Source organism: Dipodomys spectabilis, unplaced genomic scaffold (assembly GCF_019054845.1).
Source record: "Dipodomys spectabilis isolate Male_0828 unplaced genomic scaffold, ASM1905484v1 ptg000092l, whole genome shotgun sequence".
In the NCBI taxonomy this organism is placed as follows: domain Eukaryota; kingdom Metazoa; phylum Chordata; class Mammalia; order Rodentia; family Heteromyidae; genus Dipodomys; species Dipodomys spectabilis.
The window spans coordinates 10,717,879-10,737,099 of record NW_024870769.1 but is presented as its reverse complement, the minus strand read 5'-3'; the positions used below and the strand labels follow the sequence as shown (position 1 = coordinate 10,737,099).

At 40.8% G+C, this 19,221-nt stretch overlaps 1 protein-coding gene across 3 annotated transcripts in view; it reads left to right on the top strand.

The window, feature by feature from the left end:
- The window catches only part of Cobl (cordon-bleu WH2 repeat protein), a 210,925-nt gene that overhangs the window by 89,177 nt on the left and 102,527 nt on the right, over positions 1-19,221 (top strand). The window contains exon 6 of one of the 3 annotated variants that reach the window (XM_042684979.1): positions 2,614-2,682. The exons of the other annotated variants lie outside the window; for them this stretch is intronic. Coding sequence (XP_042540913.1) covers positions 2,614-2,682 — 69 coding nt within the window. The remainder of the gene's footprint in view (positions 1-2,613; positions 2,683-19,221) is intronic. 3 annotated transcript variants of the gene reach the window in all.

Below are 19,221 nucleotides of genomic sequence, written 5' to 3'. Positions count from 1 at the left end.
GGTTTCTTGAGATAGCTACGAGGAATCTATCTTGTAATTTTTCTAAATCAGTATGTTTAGAGAAGGCAACTCCCTACGTACAAAAGAATGCACAGAAATGACTTGACCTTATACCCTACACTTGATCTGTGGATCAGTGATCTAGGATGCAGGTGTTTCAGTTACCTGTAAATATCAAAGCCCACGGATGCTGAAGGCCAGGCCTGTAAGTCCTGTCTTTGCCAGGTACGTGCTTCAATCTGGCATGTGATGAACCTTAGCACACAGCCTTTGGGTAGTGAATGAGCAAATGTATGTGTTGGTTAAGTTAAAATACCATGGTCAACACCATTTTCAAACTTCATATTTGAAGTCTAAAGAGGCTGGAATTAAAACTGTTTCCTAGAAAAGAGTATCCTTGAGGAACTGTTCCATTTGATATTGTTTTTAGGTGTTCTTTGGGAGTATACAATATATTATTTTTATGGATTTTGCTGATTATTAAATATCTTCAAAGTCATGTCATGTTTAAAGTATATGTCATGTCATAGATACATCATAGAATAATGTAAAGTCATAGTACAAAGAATAAAATGATGAATACTTAATCAGTTTTAAAATCTCAAAATCATAAATGGCTTCCTCAGATGTCATGCTCATTATATCTGTCAAATAATTTATTTTGCTAATACCTAGTACTTTCCCTTAGTACTAAATGAGACTAAAGATGACAAATGCATTGTAATGAATGATAGGCTTCAATCCCACAAGCTTAATGGGGATGTGTTGTCCACCTGTGTGGTTTTACAAGTAGCAAGGATTGATGTGTGCATATGTCCAGGCATCCCAGCAGCACTGCAAGGATCTGTGCCTCTCCCTGAGGCTAGACAGAGACAACACAGTTCCTGACCTTCCGGAGCCCAAAGGGTTAGAATTGTGATGCATCCTAGACTTACTGGTGGAGATGTTGAGCTTGGAGAAATCAAATACCTTGCCCAGAGTCCCAGGATTAGACCCAGGGCTCTCTGCATGGGAAGCCAGCCTGTGCTTTCTGCTAGATGGGGAAAGTTCAACACACACAGATGCCTGACTCTCAGAGGCCTCCTGTTTACATTCCTCAGCTTGTTCTTCACTCCTTTTGGTGCTGGCCCAGGGATTCTTCTATGACATTCTTCATGCCATGCCATGTCTTTTCTCTATCATGGAGTTATTTCTTACGTGCTATCAACATTCCTTATTCCATTTAATTTCAGAGTCTTGACTGTATTAGATTACTTGTGTGATGCATGTGGTCTTACCCAATACCTTCTTAGCTACTTCTCTTCATTTTTTTATTTCATCAATGAAAGGTGTTTGACGTAAATAGCTCAAAAAATGAATCCTAAAAGTCCTAAAATATTTTAGTAGAAAATGAACTCTAAAGAATGGGGATTTATCAAGGCATCTACATGAAAGTGACTCTTCTGTATATTTCATTTAAGGAAGAAATATACATGTGTGTGCATTGTGATTGTATGTGTGAATGTGTGCATATTTATAAAGGCTCAATAGAGAATACACTTATGGGTACATAACTTTTTGTTGAAGTAAATAAGGGGTAAATATCTTTCTTTGTTTTAAGTTCTTTATGTTTCAGTGATTGTAAGTGTGGTAGTTTTGTACCATTATGACATTATTTATTTTCTTAAACCAGTTCTTCTAGAAGAACTAAGAATCTTTGGTCAAGTCCCCAAAGATGATCATCAGGAAGCCAAATTGGGGCCTGGAAATTAAATTTTCCAATTCTTTTCACACTGTTATGTGGCTAGTCCCATTATTATCATTTGCTTTTATGAACGGGGAGTTCACTGTTTGTTAAATTATTTCTGACTATATACCCAGTTACTTACCTATGTAAATATTAAAACTGTAAAATCTTCAAAGCCTAGATGATGAATTAGTCTACTTCACTAACTCCAACCTATCAGTTGAGGCCCTTTTTATGTGTGTGTGAGTGTATATCTGTGTGTGTGTGTGTGTGTGTGTGTGTGTGTGTGTGTGTGTGTGTGTGTGTGTGTGTATACTGGACCTGGGCATGAATTCAGGGCCAGGGGTGCTATCCCTTAGCTTTAGAGTACCAGCCTTAAGATGGTACTCTACCATTTGTGTCACAGCTCTACTTCCGGCTTTTTGGTGGTTAATTGGGGTTGAGGTCTCACAAACTTTCCTGCTCAGACTGGCTTCACACAGAGGTCCTCAGATTTCAGCCTCTTCAGTAGCTAGGATTATGGAAATGAGCCATCAGGCAGCACTTGGCAAATTCTGTATTATGTTTTCTAAGCTAAAAGAGATGCTTTGGGCAAAAAGAGAACAGAGATAAAATTCATTCCCATGAGTTTTGCATGTAGACATGATTTTCAAAGGAGGGAACACTGTGCTGTGGAGCTGATTGAAAACAGCATTCCTGTTTATAAGCTGAGGGGAAAACAAGGGACCACCACCAAATTTGGTTGTAAATTCTGCTGCCTTGAAGTGTGGCCATAATGCAATTCTTCCCTTCGTGATTGCTGAAGACAGTGTGTTATCCTCATACTCCTGTTCTTGTTTCCCTGGTTTTTGCTGGAGTTAATGTATGGGTGCATGTCTGTGTTGCAGGCTGAGCAGCTGTCAGGGGCAGAGAGCGACGAGGAAGCCTCCAAGTCAGTGGCAGGAAGGGACATGAACGTGAGTACTGAGAGACCACAGGTGCCTCTGCTAGCCAGGTGGAACTTGCTGTTTTGCAGGACCTTCAGTTGATGAAATTGTGGATGAGCTTCATTTCCTGCATTTAATTGATTTTTGTAGTCTAGTTGGACTCATGGAACTACATGTGGCTTCTTCTTCTGTTACCTGTGCTTTTTTTGGAAAATGTCCATTAATTCAGCTTCATCTCTGTCTCACTGGCCAGAGTCAGGCGAGCCCTTCTCTGGATTTACCGTTTTCCAAACTGTTTTCCTAAACTTCTACAGGCAGCCACAGTTTTATAGCCAGCCACACCGCCTTCCTTTCTAGCCCTAGAGATACCAGTTACTCACAGTCTGACTTTTCTTTGCTCATAGAACCTTTGAAATAATATTTTAAGATTGTCTGTGTCCCTCACATTTAAAAATTGGCATGCAGAATCTAGGCATCGGTAGCTCACACTTGTTATCCTAACTGCTCAGGAGGCTGAGCTTTGAGGATCACAATTCAAAGTCAGCCTGGGGAAAAAGTCTATGAGACTCTTCAGTTAACCAGAGAAAAAGCTTGAAGTGGAGCTGAGGCTAAAGTGGTAAGAGTGCCAGCCTCTTAAGAGTCAGCACCCAAGCCATTGGACTGGTAAATGTGCATGCATGTGTGCACACACACACGTACACACAAACAGTAAGTTGCATATAAAAAGATTCTTCATAATTTTAAAGACTTTAAAGAATATAACCCATGACATTTTATATGTATTGATGTTTTAAATATGTTTAAATAATGGAAGTGTTGAAAACTTACCTTTTAAGAATTGCTTGGATGGATTCTTTTGTATCAGGAAGAAATTTTGTATTATCTATCACTCTTCTAATTTTGTACCTCCACACCAGTCCGACGTCAAACATTAATTTTGTGTTTCTTTTCACTTTAATGTAAGCCACAGGAACAGTGTATATAAATAGTATAAGCGTAGAAAAAAATGTCCATTAGAAGAGAACTTTTTTGTTCTTTAACTCCTTTCAGGTAACACCAAAAAGCACAGCAATCTGTGTCTCAAAAGTCATTATTAATGTATGTTTGGCCTTTTAGACAGGTCTCGCTCTGTTGCCCTATCGGTCTGTTGACCTTGAATTTACAGTCCTCTGTCTTAGCTTTGCTGAGATTACAGAGTACACCACTATACTCAGCCTCTAAACTTATTAGTTAAGAAAAAATTATGCCTGGTTAGTTTATCTTTCAAATTTATCAATAGCCTAGGTTTGGAAGCCATTTGATTTGCAATCACACTAAAATTACTGAGTCTAGGATCAGTAAGGGAAATATTGCCATCTCAGTGTTTATCTGTGATCATTAAACTTACTGAACTTCTGCTCACAGGTACTTTCTAAACCTTGTACACCATTAGTTAGGTTTGAAGATGTTCTGCTATTGTTAGGTTTTACTAACTTTTGTAAGTGCAAATTTTTAATGAATCCTTGTATTATTCCAGGCTTCAAACAGATTTTTTTTTTCAAACTGATTTTTGTAGCTAGGCACCAATAGCTCATGCCTGTAATCTAGCTGCTCAGAAAGCTGGTATTTGAGGATTCTTGTTAAAAGCCAGACCAGGCAGGAAAACCTGAGATACTTGTTTTCAGTTAACCAGCAAAAAGCCACTATTGTAAGTGTGGCTCAATTGGTGATGTGGTAGCATTGAGTGGGGCGGGGGAGGGGGGGGGGACTAAACAAGAGTTCAAGGCCCAGAGTTCAAGCCCCAATACTGAAACAAAAGGAAAAAAAAATATTTTTTAAGAACTTAAATTTCGTATTTATCAAAATGTTGGTTTATTTTTATTAGGTTCTTGGGCTCATGAGACTTAGCTTATTTAGTATTTGGAAAATGTTTCCTATATATACTAATTGGCTAAAGGAATTCTTATTATTGGACCCAAAACAGTCAAGTTTTCTTTAGTTGCAAACAATCCAATTATATTTTAAAGTTAAGTAATTAAGTAATATGCGTGAATGATGAGTTTCTCACTCTGGAGTTTAACAGTAGCTGTGTTGAGATGTTATGATTTCCTGACAAATCACTGGAAAAACACAAATTCAATGCTCTGGACTTAATGCCAGTTGCTCCTTTTAATAGCCTCATTTTAATTCACTGTGAAAAGTCAGATCTCAACTTTTATTGTAACCAAACCTTGTGGTGAGTAAGAATGTTTCCAATTTAAAGAAGGAATTAATATGAGGCCTGGGCTAAGGCAGCATTGTGCCATGTGTTCAACAGCAGTACAGATGTGCTTCATGGCCTTTTCTATGTGAGTCAAACCAGCCTGAATAAAATGGTGCAATGATTATACAGAAGTCTTCTTCAGGTGTAATCCTAAATTAGTCTTTATCTGAACTTATTATATCAGTCATTCTTTTTTCATTCCTATGAACAGACTTACATCTTCAGAAGATAATTTTGCAACTTGTTAGTCATTAAGGCTCATAGTTCATCAGTTTGAATTTTTTCCACAAGCTTTTAGAAAATGTCTTCTAAGTAATTCAGGTACTCTACATGCGATTTATGTTTCAGTAGGGAATCTTATTACATGGAAGAACTTGGCTGTTACAATGTAAGCAAGTGTTATAATTGTTGCTACAGAAATGAATGGTAGCTTAAATTTGCAATGAGCAATGGTGTGTGTGTGTGTGTGTGTGTGTGTGTGTGTGTGTGTGTGTGTGTGTGTGTGTGTGTGTGTGTGTGTGTGTGTGTTCTCATAGAGAAGAAAATAATTCATGACCTGGGTAGTGGATGGATGAATGGATCAGTGAGCTGAAAAGCAGATCAGATCTTAGCAAAAACTTTACAGAATATATCCAAAGCATTTATGAGAAAAATTACAAAGTTCTACTAATAGAATTGTACAATATCTAGCCCACTTACATGTACATTTACTCCTCAAAAATCATACTTTTAGAAATCAATTGCATCTCACTGGCCAAAACCTGTATGATTCATGTGCAAGGCTGTTTATTGTATCACTATAGCAGCAAGAGATGAAAGCCATCCACATGTCCAATCGAGGGTTGGTAGATGAAACTGTGGCATAATAGCTGCATGAGTGAATATCACTGTGAGAGCCAAGGACTAGGATCACTATGGGCTGATGTGGAATGTTCTCTAGAATATATATATATATATATATGCCATATTTCAAAAAGGAATGGTGGTTCCTACTGTAAACCGAAGTCTATAAATGAAGCTGCAACATATTCGATTAATCATGATCTTGCAAATTATAATTTACTGCTTCCAAGTCTCAAAACAGAACAACACTTAATAAAATAAGGATAGCAGCTGTGGCTGATGACCTGGCTTACAGCATCAGCTCTGCCTGGGGCAGGTTCTATGCTTAGTTATATGACCTCATTTGATTTTCCTTTTATGAACATAGAAAAATATTGCCTTCTAGAGTTTGAGTGAATTGATTATCTCTTAAGAGCTCTCTGCTATGTTTTTTTTTGTTGTTGTTGGTCGTGGGGGCTTGAACTCTGGGCCTACGCGCTGTCCCTCAGCTCTTCAGCTCAAGGTGAGCGCTCTACCACTTGAGCTACAGCGCCACTTCCGGTTTTCTGGTGGTTTATTGGAGATAGGAGTCTCACGGTCTCTCCTGCCCGGGCTGGCTTTGAACCGCGATCCTCAGATCTCAGCCTCCTGAGTAGCTAGGATTACAGGCGTGAGCCACCAGCGCCCGGCTTCTGCTATGTTTTTTAAATAAATTTCCCATTGGTTTCTGGTTGCCAGTATCCTCAGTCAGACCATACAACAGAAGCATGGGTCCTGCAGACCCTTTGTAGCTTTGAAGGCCCTCTATCTTGAGCAGTTACAGACAGCTCTTCCTTTTTCCAGTCACAGCAAGTAGGTAGAATGTAATCTCTTACCCGTCAATCCAGTAGAGGATAAACTCCATCTCCTTGTGAATCTCTTCCCACTTCAGTTTCCATAAAAGGACTGAGTGTTGGTTTCCAAGAGTTTCAGTGGTGACTGTCTGCTTTCCTACTGTGGGATGCTCTGTGCCTCTGTGCAAACTGAGTAGCTGCTTCAGATCCAGTAACAGTAAAATCTCCTTGAAGAGCCAAAGGTAGCACTGTCACATCAGCCTGGGGAAGGCTGAGTATTGCATAGGCCATGGAGTGAAAGCTGAGCCTGGGATTCCATCTCAGGAGGGGAAAATTAGAATCCTTAAAACAGTGACTCTGCAAGATCACTGTAAGGACACTGAATACTCACCCACCCTCCCTGGGAAGCAATCAGAAATGGACTGGAGCTTTATTTAGAAAAGTTGAAGATTGGGGCTGGGAAGTTGGCTCAGTGGTAGAGCGCTCGCCTTGCATGCTTAAGGCCCTGGGTTCGATTCCTCAGCACCACATAAGCAGGAAAAAAAAAGCCGGAAGTGGCGCTGTGGCTCAAGTGGTAGAGTGCTAGCCTTGAGCTGAAGAGCTGAGGGACAGCACCCAGGCCAAGAGTTCAGGCCCCACGACCGGACCCCCACCCCCCAAAAAAAAGAAAAGAAAAGTTGAAGATTATTGTTGAGTGATTTTTATCTCTAGAAAGTTTAATGGGATTATTATGTATATAATCTAGGGGTTGTGAGAAGGAATTTGCATTTGAAAAAGTAAACGATGCAAGGAATCCAATCATCTTTAGAAGAATTAATTTCCTGGAAACTATATTCTAACATATACCTTTAAAAAAATTTCATTATTATTGTTATTATTTCTGCTAGTACTGAGACGCTGAGCTCAGGCCTCCCACTCTTTTTTTTTTGCATTTTTTATTGTCAAAGTGATGTGCAGAGGGGTTACAGTTACATAATAAGGTAATAAGTGCATTTGTCGTCAGACTTGTTACCCCTTCTCTCATTTTTCTCCTCCTTTCCCTCTCCCCACTCTTGGTTAGCTTTTTCATACAATATTAGCACTCTACCACTTGAACTATATCTTTACTTGCAGCTTATATTGCTTGATTACTTAGATTTTATTGCTGATTACATAGATTTGCATGCCTGGCCTGGATTTGAACCTCAGCCTCCTGAGTAGTAGCTAGGATTACAGGCATCATCTACCGGTCCTGGCTACATCTTCATTTTCCTAACAAAAGAACGAAAGGTGCTTGAGCATAGTAAATTGATTCAGCTTTCAAATAACTTCAAGTAGTTTCCCTGGATTTTCACAGTTTTCCAAGGAGACTATCCTGTATCCTGAGGAACATTGAGCAAGCTGTAATAGTTCCTCCCCAGAATGAACTGTTAGAAGTACATAAAGACCAGAGTCTACAAATGTAGTCAATCTAAAATGTATTAACATCGCCATATGAAATACCATTGTATTGCTTGCTACCATAAAATTCAAGTCTTTTGGTGAGTGATTAATGAAATTACTACCTCAATAATAAATGAAATAAAACAATAAAAATATTACTTGTATCCATTTGCTCAATTCAGACAAGGCAGGATGTATTATTTAATTCTGTTGTGGGGGGAGAGGAGTCCCGCAGTTCATTTTGAAGTGATTTCCCTATCAGAAGCTCTAGTAAGGTTTCTGGAATCCACTCCCCCCCCCCCCCCCTTCCTAGGAATTTGCATTTTGCAGTAGAGGTGGTTGCACTGTGAAGGCTAAGTAGTGGAGAGCAGAGATCAAGAAGTCCATTAGAAAATGATACTTTCTCAGGAAAGATTTTTAAAATATACTGAAAGAAAATGCTGTCGTTTTTTTGCAGCCTGGAGCCCCATGCATTCCAGCCTGTGTTTCTCCACAGCTGGCACTGGGCGCCTGCAGAAAGCAAAGAATTAACCCATTACCACTAGGAAGCCTGTGTGTTGCCTATTCTGCCACAAGGGGGCAGTGTTGTCACAGTCACTGTGGATAACTATCCTTCTGGCCTGGAAAAGCTCAAATCCACTTGTTTTTGGAACAGTCACAAATTGAAAACCAGAAAATATATCCCCAGGGCTAAGCCATGTGCTTGTAGGATAGAAATAATTGTTGTTAGAAATCAATTTTGCACAGCTATTTTAAACGTACAACTTGGGTGTTTAGAAAGGGTTTTATATTCAAAATTGTAAAATAAGTAGCATATGGGAAGTTTTAAAAGTAGAGAGAGGGAAATGGCATGGAATACCTATAGTAAGACATAGTGTCTTGTCGTTTTGAGTCTTTCTCAATACACATGCCTATCAAGGGTGGGGATCCTTTTTTCTGCCAAGAGCCATTTGGATATTTAAAGCATCTTTCACAGGCCATACAAAATTATCAGGCACATGGCCTGGGGAGCTGATAAAAGGCATACAAAAAGCATGTCTTCTCATCATGTACCAAATGGTTTTGTGGGCCTTAACCAGAGGCCTGACATTCCCTACTCCTGCACACCAATACGAGTTCCCAACATGCAGAGTTGTGGTTTTGGTTTGGTTTGGTTTCATTTTCTCCTTAATATCATGCCATTTACAATTTGCTCCAGTCTCTCTGCCCAGTTGAAAGGCTTCCTCTTCCTCTTCCTCCTCCTTCTGTTCCTCCTCCCACCTCCTCCTCTACCTCCTTTGCTTTTTCCTCCTCCTCCTATTTACCTTTCTTTTTCTCTTCCTCCTCCTCCTCCTCCTTTTCCTCCTTTTATTCCTCTTCTTCCTTCTCCTTCTTTCTGATTCTTCTTTTTCGTTTTTCTTTTCTTTTTATTGTGAAAATACCATATAGAGGGGTTACAATTAGATGGGCAAGATAATGAGACATTTCTTATCAAGCATTGTTGCCTCCTCCTTTGTTTCCCCTTCCCATCCCTTCCTATTTCTCACCCCCCCCCAAAGTTGTAAAGTTCGTTTACGTCATAACGACTTGTACATCTTATTGTTGCAATGGGTCTACCTGTATCCCTATTTAAACGATTTATTTTTTCCCTTCCCCTCCACAAATTATACCAACATCAAATACAGTGAAAGCAGGGGTTATACCGTGGGGGAGGGACATACAAAGCAACAAAGAAATCATCTTATAAATGTATTAGAAACAATAGCAAGAAAGAAAAAGCATTTGAGTCCTTATATTGAGGTTCATTTCACCTAACATCAACTTATCTGACCTTTTCTGCTTGTCTCAGACAGTACTGGGCTTTGAACTTTTCTCATGACTGAAACTCTACTACTTGAGCCACACCTCCAATTTCCCCCTCTCTTTGGATATAGTCAAACCTGTGAACTTTTCATGAATAGAGAAACAGCAAAATGGGAAGCATATCTGGGAATATTCACCTGTTACCTTTATGTCTATATAAATACATGTCTGCATTTAATAATAATAACAACAATAATAATCAGTGGCCTTCTTGGCCACCCAGGTTAAGAGGTTGTAGGAGGACATGATTCTGTGTATTCCTCCAGCTCAAAGTATAATAGCTGCCAATCAACCCATTTGAGTCCCTAACTTGAGGATCAGGGAATGTTTCTCTTCTTCATTTCTCCCTACTTTATCCTATCATACTAAATTAAACCCTCACCAAAACTCTCTAGTGAGACATTCCGAAATACTTCTTATGAGTGGATCTGAAGCATCTATGATTTGGTGTGGACACTGCAAAGCCAACAGAACCCTTCCTCCACAATATGGTGACAGTTCTAATCCATGGTACTGTAGAGATATAAAGACCAATCACATTATCAGTCGTTGTAACTAAGGAAAGAGAGTGCCTAGCTAAATTTGTGTCAGACAGGTTTTTTAAATTTCAGAAAAGTAGAGCCAGTGCAGTTGATGCCCTTAGCCTCCTTCTCTCCTAGGGGTAATGACACTTTTGAAGGTCTTCTATCTTAGTAAGTATAAGGGGGAAAGTGTATGGCCATACACAAAGTATGAGGTTTTCCTTCTATAATTGACAGATAAAAATTATATACATATATATAATTTCTTTGTGATGTAGAACATGATGTCAGGTTGTAGGATAGTTGGATCAAGCTAACATATCAACAGATACTCACAGGTTTATTTTTGTGGTGAAAGCCTTTCAAATCTTCTGTGGTAACAATTTTCAAGTATACAAAACATTGTTGATAACCATAATCAGCATGGTGGGTAGTAAGTAAACCTGCTGAAGTGATGGTTTATTTTCACAATTCTGAATCTTGATCATGGAATGAGAACACTTAATGCTGAGACAGATGGGGAAGAAAGGAAAAACGAAAGGAAATTGATACAGAAATTAAACAGAAAAGAAGGAAAGAGACAAGAGCCGAGATAGAGAGCCTCCTGCAGGAACTCATCATTGTGCACTCATTTCTCTCCATACCTTTCTCTCTCTTGTTTAGGGCTGAGTATCACACAGTGGGTATGGTGATTGACGTGGTCCTGGAGGACAAACCAAGGCAGGGTTGGCTAAACCCAGCCCCTGCCATTGGCTGCTGTTGAGAACCAAGGCCTCAGGTTCTAGGCTCAGCAGAGGCAAAGAAGGAACCACTCCCTGGGGGAAGGGATGGAGGTCCAGATAGGGCCAAGTCCTTCTCTGCTGGCATGGCAACTCTGAATGGGTCTTCTGAGTGGGGTGCAGCTTAATGGGCATCTGTGCTTCCCACGTAAGTGTGGGATAGTCTAAAGGGGGAGAGGGGAGAGGAAAGCTAAGTTCTTCATTGACCCGAATATCACAATTCAGCCTCTTCTGTGGGATTCATAGGCAGTACATATGTGCATGTGTGTATGAAGGGCAGTTTTTATTGATCTACATTGGAAGTGGGTGTACACAAAGCTAGGGTCAACGAGTGACTTATAGCTGTTCAATGTTTGAGCTGGTGTGAGAAGAGTCAGGGAGTTCTTTTCATCTCATACATGTTTGGCTAAGAGTATGTTGTGCTGCTGTAGATGACTCACATGTACCTGTAATTAATGATGAGCAGAATGCCTTTGAACCATGACCTCCCATAAAGCCAGAAATTTCTGGGTGGAGCTTCCTAACAAGGGACACCCAGGAACCTGGTGTCACCTTTCAGAGGAATGCTGGGCTGAGCACTCAGGAAAAGACATCACCGAAGTGCTGGCTCTGAGTTGTCCTGCTGAGGTAACTTGGTAACATCAAGGTAATAACGACTGTGCTGGACATTGTTGGAAGACAAAAAAGGAAGGAAACCAAGAAAAATAAAAGGGTAAGACAGCAATTATTTGCCTTATTGGCTGAAAATAATCATGGTAATATGTCTTTATATCTTGTATATATATTTGAATTATTATACAGTATGTATGTATTTATATGTTATATATTTTGGGAGGTTGCCAGACTATTGTGAAGTGAAAACACATATTTAGGTATAGTTTCTAAATTATACTTTGATTTACATTTGCACTTTCTTGGTCCTTCCTGGTGTGAATCTTGTTTGTTAATGGTGTGGAGACTGGCAGGTGTGAATGCTGGCATTTTCATGAGTGATTATCCATAGAACTTTTTATCATGGGGCCTAAGGTAGATGTCAAAGTCCAGTTTTATACAGCGTAAATAGTGTGACCTAAATATTAACAAGGCAGATGGCATTCTTCTGTTTAGGTTCCGTTAAAGCAGATGTGGATTATTTAACATATACTACTCTTTAGGCATCCAGCTCTGAGTATTCTTTAATTCCTAGTGGGGAAAGGGAGTGTTCTTTACTACTACCAGTGAAACTCTACATATCATATGTTTTATGACACTGGCCAAGTGTGGTTTCTAGTCTTGTCTGTCCACCCATCAATAGTGATCTGGCCGTGCCAGAACTGGAACTTCTGTCATTTTTCTTTTGGGGATTATCTTCTGATCTCAGCCATCAGTTTAGATTGCTTTTTGTTGAAACATTGAAGCTATTTGGTAACAAGCAGGAGAAAAAGCTCTAGGCTCCTTGAAACCAAGAATAATTCATCTTATTTTTATTATTTTGTTATTTTTTTCCTGCTAGTCTCAATGAGTGCAGTGCTCAGAAACCAGAGTAGGCAGTTCAGGGATATACACTAAATGCACGTATGCATGTCACGATCAAAATTCAGCTAGTGTAACTGATTTATAGTCTTTTTTTTTTTTTTTTAGTATTTCAGGGCCTCATGTAAAATAGAAATAGATCCTGGTAGGTACATTGGCACACATGGGAGGATCAAGGCAAGACTCTATATGGGAAACAAACTGAGCAGAGTACAGCTCAAATGGATGAGTGCCTGCCTGGTAAGCCTGAGGCCCCGAGTTCAATACTCAGTACCATCAAAAAAGAAATAAGAACTCATAGGGGGGAAAAAAGATTTATAAGTGCTATTGCATCTATCTCAGTTATGAAAAGTCTAAATGCAAATGTAGTGATTTTGAGTGTAGATTGCCCATCGGAAGGAGAGAGTAGTATATTATAGTCCACTGAATGATGTGCCCTTTCTTCTCCATGTATTCCATAAACTGCTATTTGAACAAATGTGCCTTGGAATTGGGACGGCCAGGTACATATGTCAGGTGTAGACCCTAATGGCACCGGTGACCCCAGCCAGCCCTGCTTCATAATGAGAACACAGTCATGAAGAAGAGAAAGAGACTTCCACCTCTCTCAGAGTATTTACAGGCAGAACTCCGCAGAAGAGTGAGAAGTTTTGATTTCGTATTTTTGTCTAGTCGTCATGCTGTTGACTACTACGTCTCCCAGGTTTTGCTGCTTCATTTATACTGCCTCTTCTGCTGAAGCCTTATAACAGTACTGGTATGATGCATGTTCTCTGAGGCTCCCAAGCCCCTGGAGTCATGGCCATCCATTGCTAGCTGCCCTGGAGGTCTGCTCAGTGTGGGTTCACCATCATTAGTCTGTACCTGTGCTTGTTAGACATGACAAGCAGCCTTTGCAAGCTGCTACTTATATCAATAGTTTAAACCTCTAGTCATAACACCCTTTCAGATTTCCCTTTCCTGTAGGCTCATCTCCATGTCACTCAAACACTCACACTGTGGCCACTGTATTAGTAAGTACAGGGGTAAGATGCTATAACAAGTAAGTTCCCCAAATTTCAAGGCTAGGTCACACACTGTCATAGTGCTGCAAAGGTTAGAGTCATCACCTTTTGGTGACCCAAGGTTCAAAGATGAACACAGTCTTCTGTCTCACTTCCAGGAGACAACCCCCGGAAGACATGGCCATGATGCATCATGTATAGGCCAGTTTTCAAGCTACATCCATGTCTCATTCACTCCATTTTATTGGAGAGAATGTTAGGTCACAACTACATAACAGAAGGGGCCATCCTGTGAACGTCGCTACCAGGAACCATCACATGACTAATACTGTGAAAGAAGAGCCAGGCGCTGGTGGCTCACGCCTGTAATCCTAACTTTGTGGGAGGCTGAGATCTGAAGATCACAGTTCAAAGCCAGCCCAGGCAGAAAATCTATGAGACTTTTATCTCCAATTAACCACCAGAAAACCAGAAGTGATACTGTGGCTCAAAGTGGTAAAGTGCTAGCCTTGAGCGAAAACCCTCAGGGACAACACCCAGACCATGAGTTCAAGCCCCACGACTGACCAAAAAAAGGAGGAGAGGTATTAGTCTCACAGAGAGCAGACCAGTTATTACTGTGACTTGGATCAAATAACCCCATGACCCCCTTCCTATGCCCTCCTCCTTTTCCCAATGACAAGAAAGAGGAGAATCTAAAGAAATAGTGTGTCAGTTGGCTAATAGTGGTGCTATTATATTATCCACCTCGTAGGACAATATAAGCTTGTCTGTGAGATTTTTGGTAATTCAGCACATTGTTATTCAAAAACAGCAGCAATCAAAATATCTTCACTGTTTTTTAAACAACACATATTTGCAGGCAGCACCTTGATAATGAATCATTATTGTTATTTAGGTAAGTTTGGCAAAGGTGAGGTTTACATTTGCTTTCACCTTCAAGCATTGGTGACTCCTGATTTTTTTTACTTTATTCTAAAACCTTCTTTCTAACCATCCTGCTACAGTTTAGGTTTAACTATTAGCAATAATGAACTGGCAGCAATAAAGCAAATTTACCAGTGATGTATGAAGAAACAAGAGTAGCAGCACTTCCAAATTAGGACTAACCTTGGTGTGACGTTAGTGATGTGCTAAGGTACAGAGTTCCCTTTCCCAGTGCCATGGGTATCTTGCCAGAGTAAATGCCATTTGGTAAGACCTTTACCATTCTCTGTGGCAGCCAGGACCCACAACAATGATGGAAGTAGAATCCAAAATGAATTCTCTTTTTTGGAAGTGGGTCTTTTTCTTTTCTAGTTTTTATCTTTATGTAGTTGTACAAAGGGGTTGCAGTTCAAAATATCAATTTATGAGTATATTGTGTCTTGGTCAGAGCAGAATGAAACCTAAGAGTGCTTGAATTTATTCTTAGGAACACAAAACAACAATAGCTCTGAGCAGGTTAGTGGAAAGTAATTCTTACCCATGAAAATGGAATTCTTCCTAAGAAACAAGCGCTGTGGTTTGGTGTCAGTTCATTGGTGGTTCTGTCAGAGGAATCCTGAGGTCTGGCCACAGATGGAGATTCTGAATCAGAGAAGGCCACAAGGGAATCTCCAGAGCATTCCCATTTCAGGAAGGAGAAGCAGAAACTCCCCTAAGGCCATCTCCACCTCTGTGCCAACGTGGACACTAAATGAAAATGGTGTGACTAGAGCAAGAGGGATGCTGCTTCCAAGCCTTTGGTACTATCAATTAACCTGTACAAGACCACTCTTAATTTTGGAATTAATTTTGGCCTTTGCCAGCTCCTTGTTAGCAGCAGAACATGACTGGAGGAAGCCACAGAGTCCTATGAGAAAACTCAAAGCAGTGAGGTTGAACTAAAGCAAACAAATACCTGGGAAACCTTGAAAATATTAATTAGCAACTCATTGCTAATTTTCTTTTCCTCTCTCTTGATTTCAGTCTGGTAAATGTGCTAATAAGAGATGCTGGGTAGAGATAGATGGTTTCTATAGAAAAGCGGTCTGCCCTACAGATCTGTCAGAGCAGCTGGCACTGGCTGTTGGTAAGGCCCAAGAGGGGTGGGAGAGAGTGAATCATGTCACAAAGTTTGATTAGCACGGAACACCTTGAATCTGAGGTAGAAGTGAGGTTAGCTGTTAAGCAAGCTGCAGATACGAGGACTATCCTAGAGTGTTGCAGAGTATAATTGGTTATGGCTGATAGCAGTGGTCCCCTCATCTTAAATTCTTTCTGAAATCAGAAATCAACAGCAGTCTCAAGAGCGCTTGTCACATCTGTCTGGTCATCTTATGTCAAGCCAGTCCTTCCTGGAGTATTCCTCTAGCATGTAGCATTGAAACTTAGCAGCTTCCTTTTGGCATAATTGCAATAAAAATGACTACTTTTGCTGGGTGCCAGTGGCTTACGCTTGCAGTCCTGGCTACTTAGGAGGCTAAAATATCTAAGGATTGAGATTTGAAGCCAGCCCAGGCAAGAAAATCCATGAGACTCTTACCTTCAGTAAACCACCAAAAAGCCAAAAGTGGAGGTGTGGCTCAAGTGGTACAGTGCCATTCTTTTTTTTTGGGGGGGGGGTCTGGTCGTGGGGCCTGAACTCTGGGCCTGGGCGCTGTCCCTCAGCTCTTCAGCTCAAGGCTAGCGCTCTACCACTTGAGCCACAGCGCCACTTCTGGCTTTTTTTCTTTTTGCTAATGTGGTGCTGAGGAATCGAACCCAGGGCCTCATGCATGCAAGGCAAGCACTCTACCACTGAGCCACCTTCCCAGCCCCTACAGTGCCATTCTTAAGTGAAAAAGCTAAAGCACAGGGCTTAGGTCCTGAGTTCAAGCCCTAGTACCTGTACACACACAAAAATATTTTGGACTTTTAAGTATATTTGATATTCAGATCATAGATGAACTAGGGTGACTATTAAAATCAAGTCATTAAAGAATGGCCAGAGGAGCTGGGCGCCCGTGGCTCATGCCTGTAATCCTAGCTACTCAGGAGGCTGAGATCTGAGGATCACAGTTCAAAGCCAGCCCGGGCAGGAAAGTCTGTGAGACTCTTATCTCCAATAACCCACTAGAAAACCGGAAGTGGCACTGTGGCTCAAGCCCAGAGTTCAAGCCCCACGACCGACCAAAATAAAAAGAATGGCCAGAGGACACCTCTCCTCCTTACAAGTGCCCACTGTTGCTGAGTCTTAATGTATTGTAGCCTTGGCATATCCATAAGGGCTCCCAGTTTGGGCTCCATACCCAGCCTAATAGGGCCATAGTCTACTTCTGATCATAAAGAAATTATTCAGAGTGCTGTCCTAATCAGGAAAGCTGGTACATATCCCCTTTAATCTTTGTTGATATAATAATTCTCCCACCTGTCTTACAACTTAAGTCACTTCCTCTTGAATGAAATATTTTAGGGAGACTTGCTGGACATTGCTGCAGGCCAGTTACAAGTCAGCTGCATGTCTGAGCTTACTGGCATTCAGTGGATTTATGGATTGCATTTGAATTCTTCTGAGCTGTAAGAGTCTGGAGGAAAGGTGTCCATGGACATTCCAGAGCTCAGGAACTCAATATACTCTTGAGCCATAGCCTGTAGGTAACACAGAGATGGGTAGAATGGCAGCAGACATAAAGTTTATATAGATGGTGGTTGTCTGTGCTGCAGAGAGCAGGAGACATCAGAATATATGATGTACTGTATAAATCAGTGCTGTAAGGCTGCAAAGTTTTATATTTACTGCATCTGAGATGAAACCAGCCCCTGTATCTATTTATGTGGGAAAGAGCTGAAGACTCAAGTTGTCTGTAAGTTGAATCATTGCATTTTTTTCTTGTCCTTTTTGGTGCAGGTAGTAGGACTTGAACTCAGGGCCTGAGCTCTCTTCCTTAGCTTTTATTTACACAAGGCTAATGTTCCCACATTTGAGCCACAGCTTCACTTTTATCTTTCTGGTGGTTAATTGAAGATAAGAGTAACACAGACTTTCCTGCCCCGGATAGCTTTGACTCAGGATCCTTGGATCTCAGCCTGCTAATAGCTAGGGTTACAGGTGTGAGCCACCAGCACCCAGCTTAGACTAATTACATTTTCTGAAGTTGTTAGTGCTCAGATCAATATGGGGAGTTGTTAGTGCTAATTAGGAAGTAGGGGACAGGATTCAGTGACTCTTCATCCTGAAGAAAGGGTTCTCCATTCAAGAAGAACCAACTGAAAGCAGTTTACATGTGTTCTCAGAATTGGAAAGATGACAACTCATCTTTAGGATTCTGTCATTTTGTTCTGGAAAAGTTTTCCCTTGACCAGAAGTGGACACTTCTGGGCAGGGGTTCTGTCTCAGTCAACCCTTTAGTCAGTAACTCTTCATTGGTATAATGAAATCTACCAGAATCATCTACTCAAAGTGGCTGCCACAGTCTTGTTTCTCTTTGCTCAATCTCCAGAGTGACAGGGGACCAATTAGAGTTTCTGCTTTTTCTCAGAGGATTAGAAAGTTACCTGTCCTCTTCTCCCAAGGAAATAATAACATTCATGCTGAGAATAATCAAGGTACAGGAAGAGAAGTGTAACCATTTAAAAATACTTGTAATAACCCCTGTCAGCTCTGTGCATCCTTGATGCTTCCTTGAATGTTGAATGGAGGAGGTTTCCGGGTTGGACTAAGTTAGGCCTGTCTTAATATGGAATCAGCATTGGAGTCATGTCCCTTAGTTTTCTAATACTTATAATCAGCCACATTCTCTATCAGATGTGTATTCTTCATACTTGCTGAGTGAGAGCCACAGACACCAACTTTTTAGCACTGAGGTTCACCAGAAGGCTGAATTACTCTGTGGAGGCACTTCTAGGGTCCACAGATCACTTAAGCTGATGACACAGCCCATGGTATGCCAATTATTCTGCTGCTTGTCAGAGCTCAGCCCCTTCCCTTCTTCCTATGGTGCCTGTGGTTCCTGTGAAAGCCTGAAGACCTGCTTCCTCTGTGCATGTGCATGGACACACATGCATGTGGAGAAATGTCTCCTGGGAACATACCAACCTGCCAGGGTTTTTATTGGCAGTAAAGAAAATGGGAGAAATCCTGAAGTAATCAGTGATTTTGTGTGTGTGTGTGTGTGTGTGTGTGTATCTATCTTACTCACTTGGGAGCAGATAGTGAAATCACAAAGTAGGCAGTGAATCAAGGAAAGGCAAATCCACCAAACACTACTGAAGCAACTTAAAATAGCACTGTATTTGCTCACTTTAGCAGAGGTACCAGCCAACTTAAAACTTGCTCAGAAAGTGAGAGATAGAACTAAACCTGATATAGGAATGATGTTTTGATGGTAACAAAAAGGACAGGAACACAACAGCCCTAGAGGAGTGAGATGTAGGAGAAAGTTGGATCCAGACCCACCTGAGGGTCTGTTTTCCCAGGTAAAGAAGCCACCTCTGCAGTTTCCACCACTGCCTATTAAGGAGAAATGGCATTCTTCCTGGCACTAAGAATGTTGAATCTGCAGCCTCTCTGGCAATCATCAAGAGATGTCTATTCGTGAGAAGTAACAGGCACCTCTATTTTCCATTAGTGACAGAAAATGGATATGATTC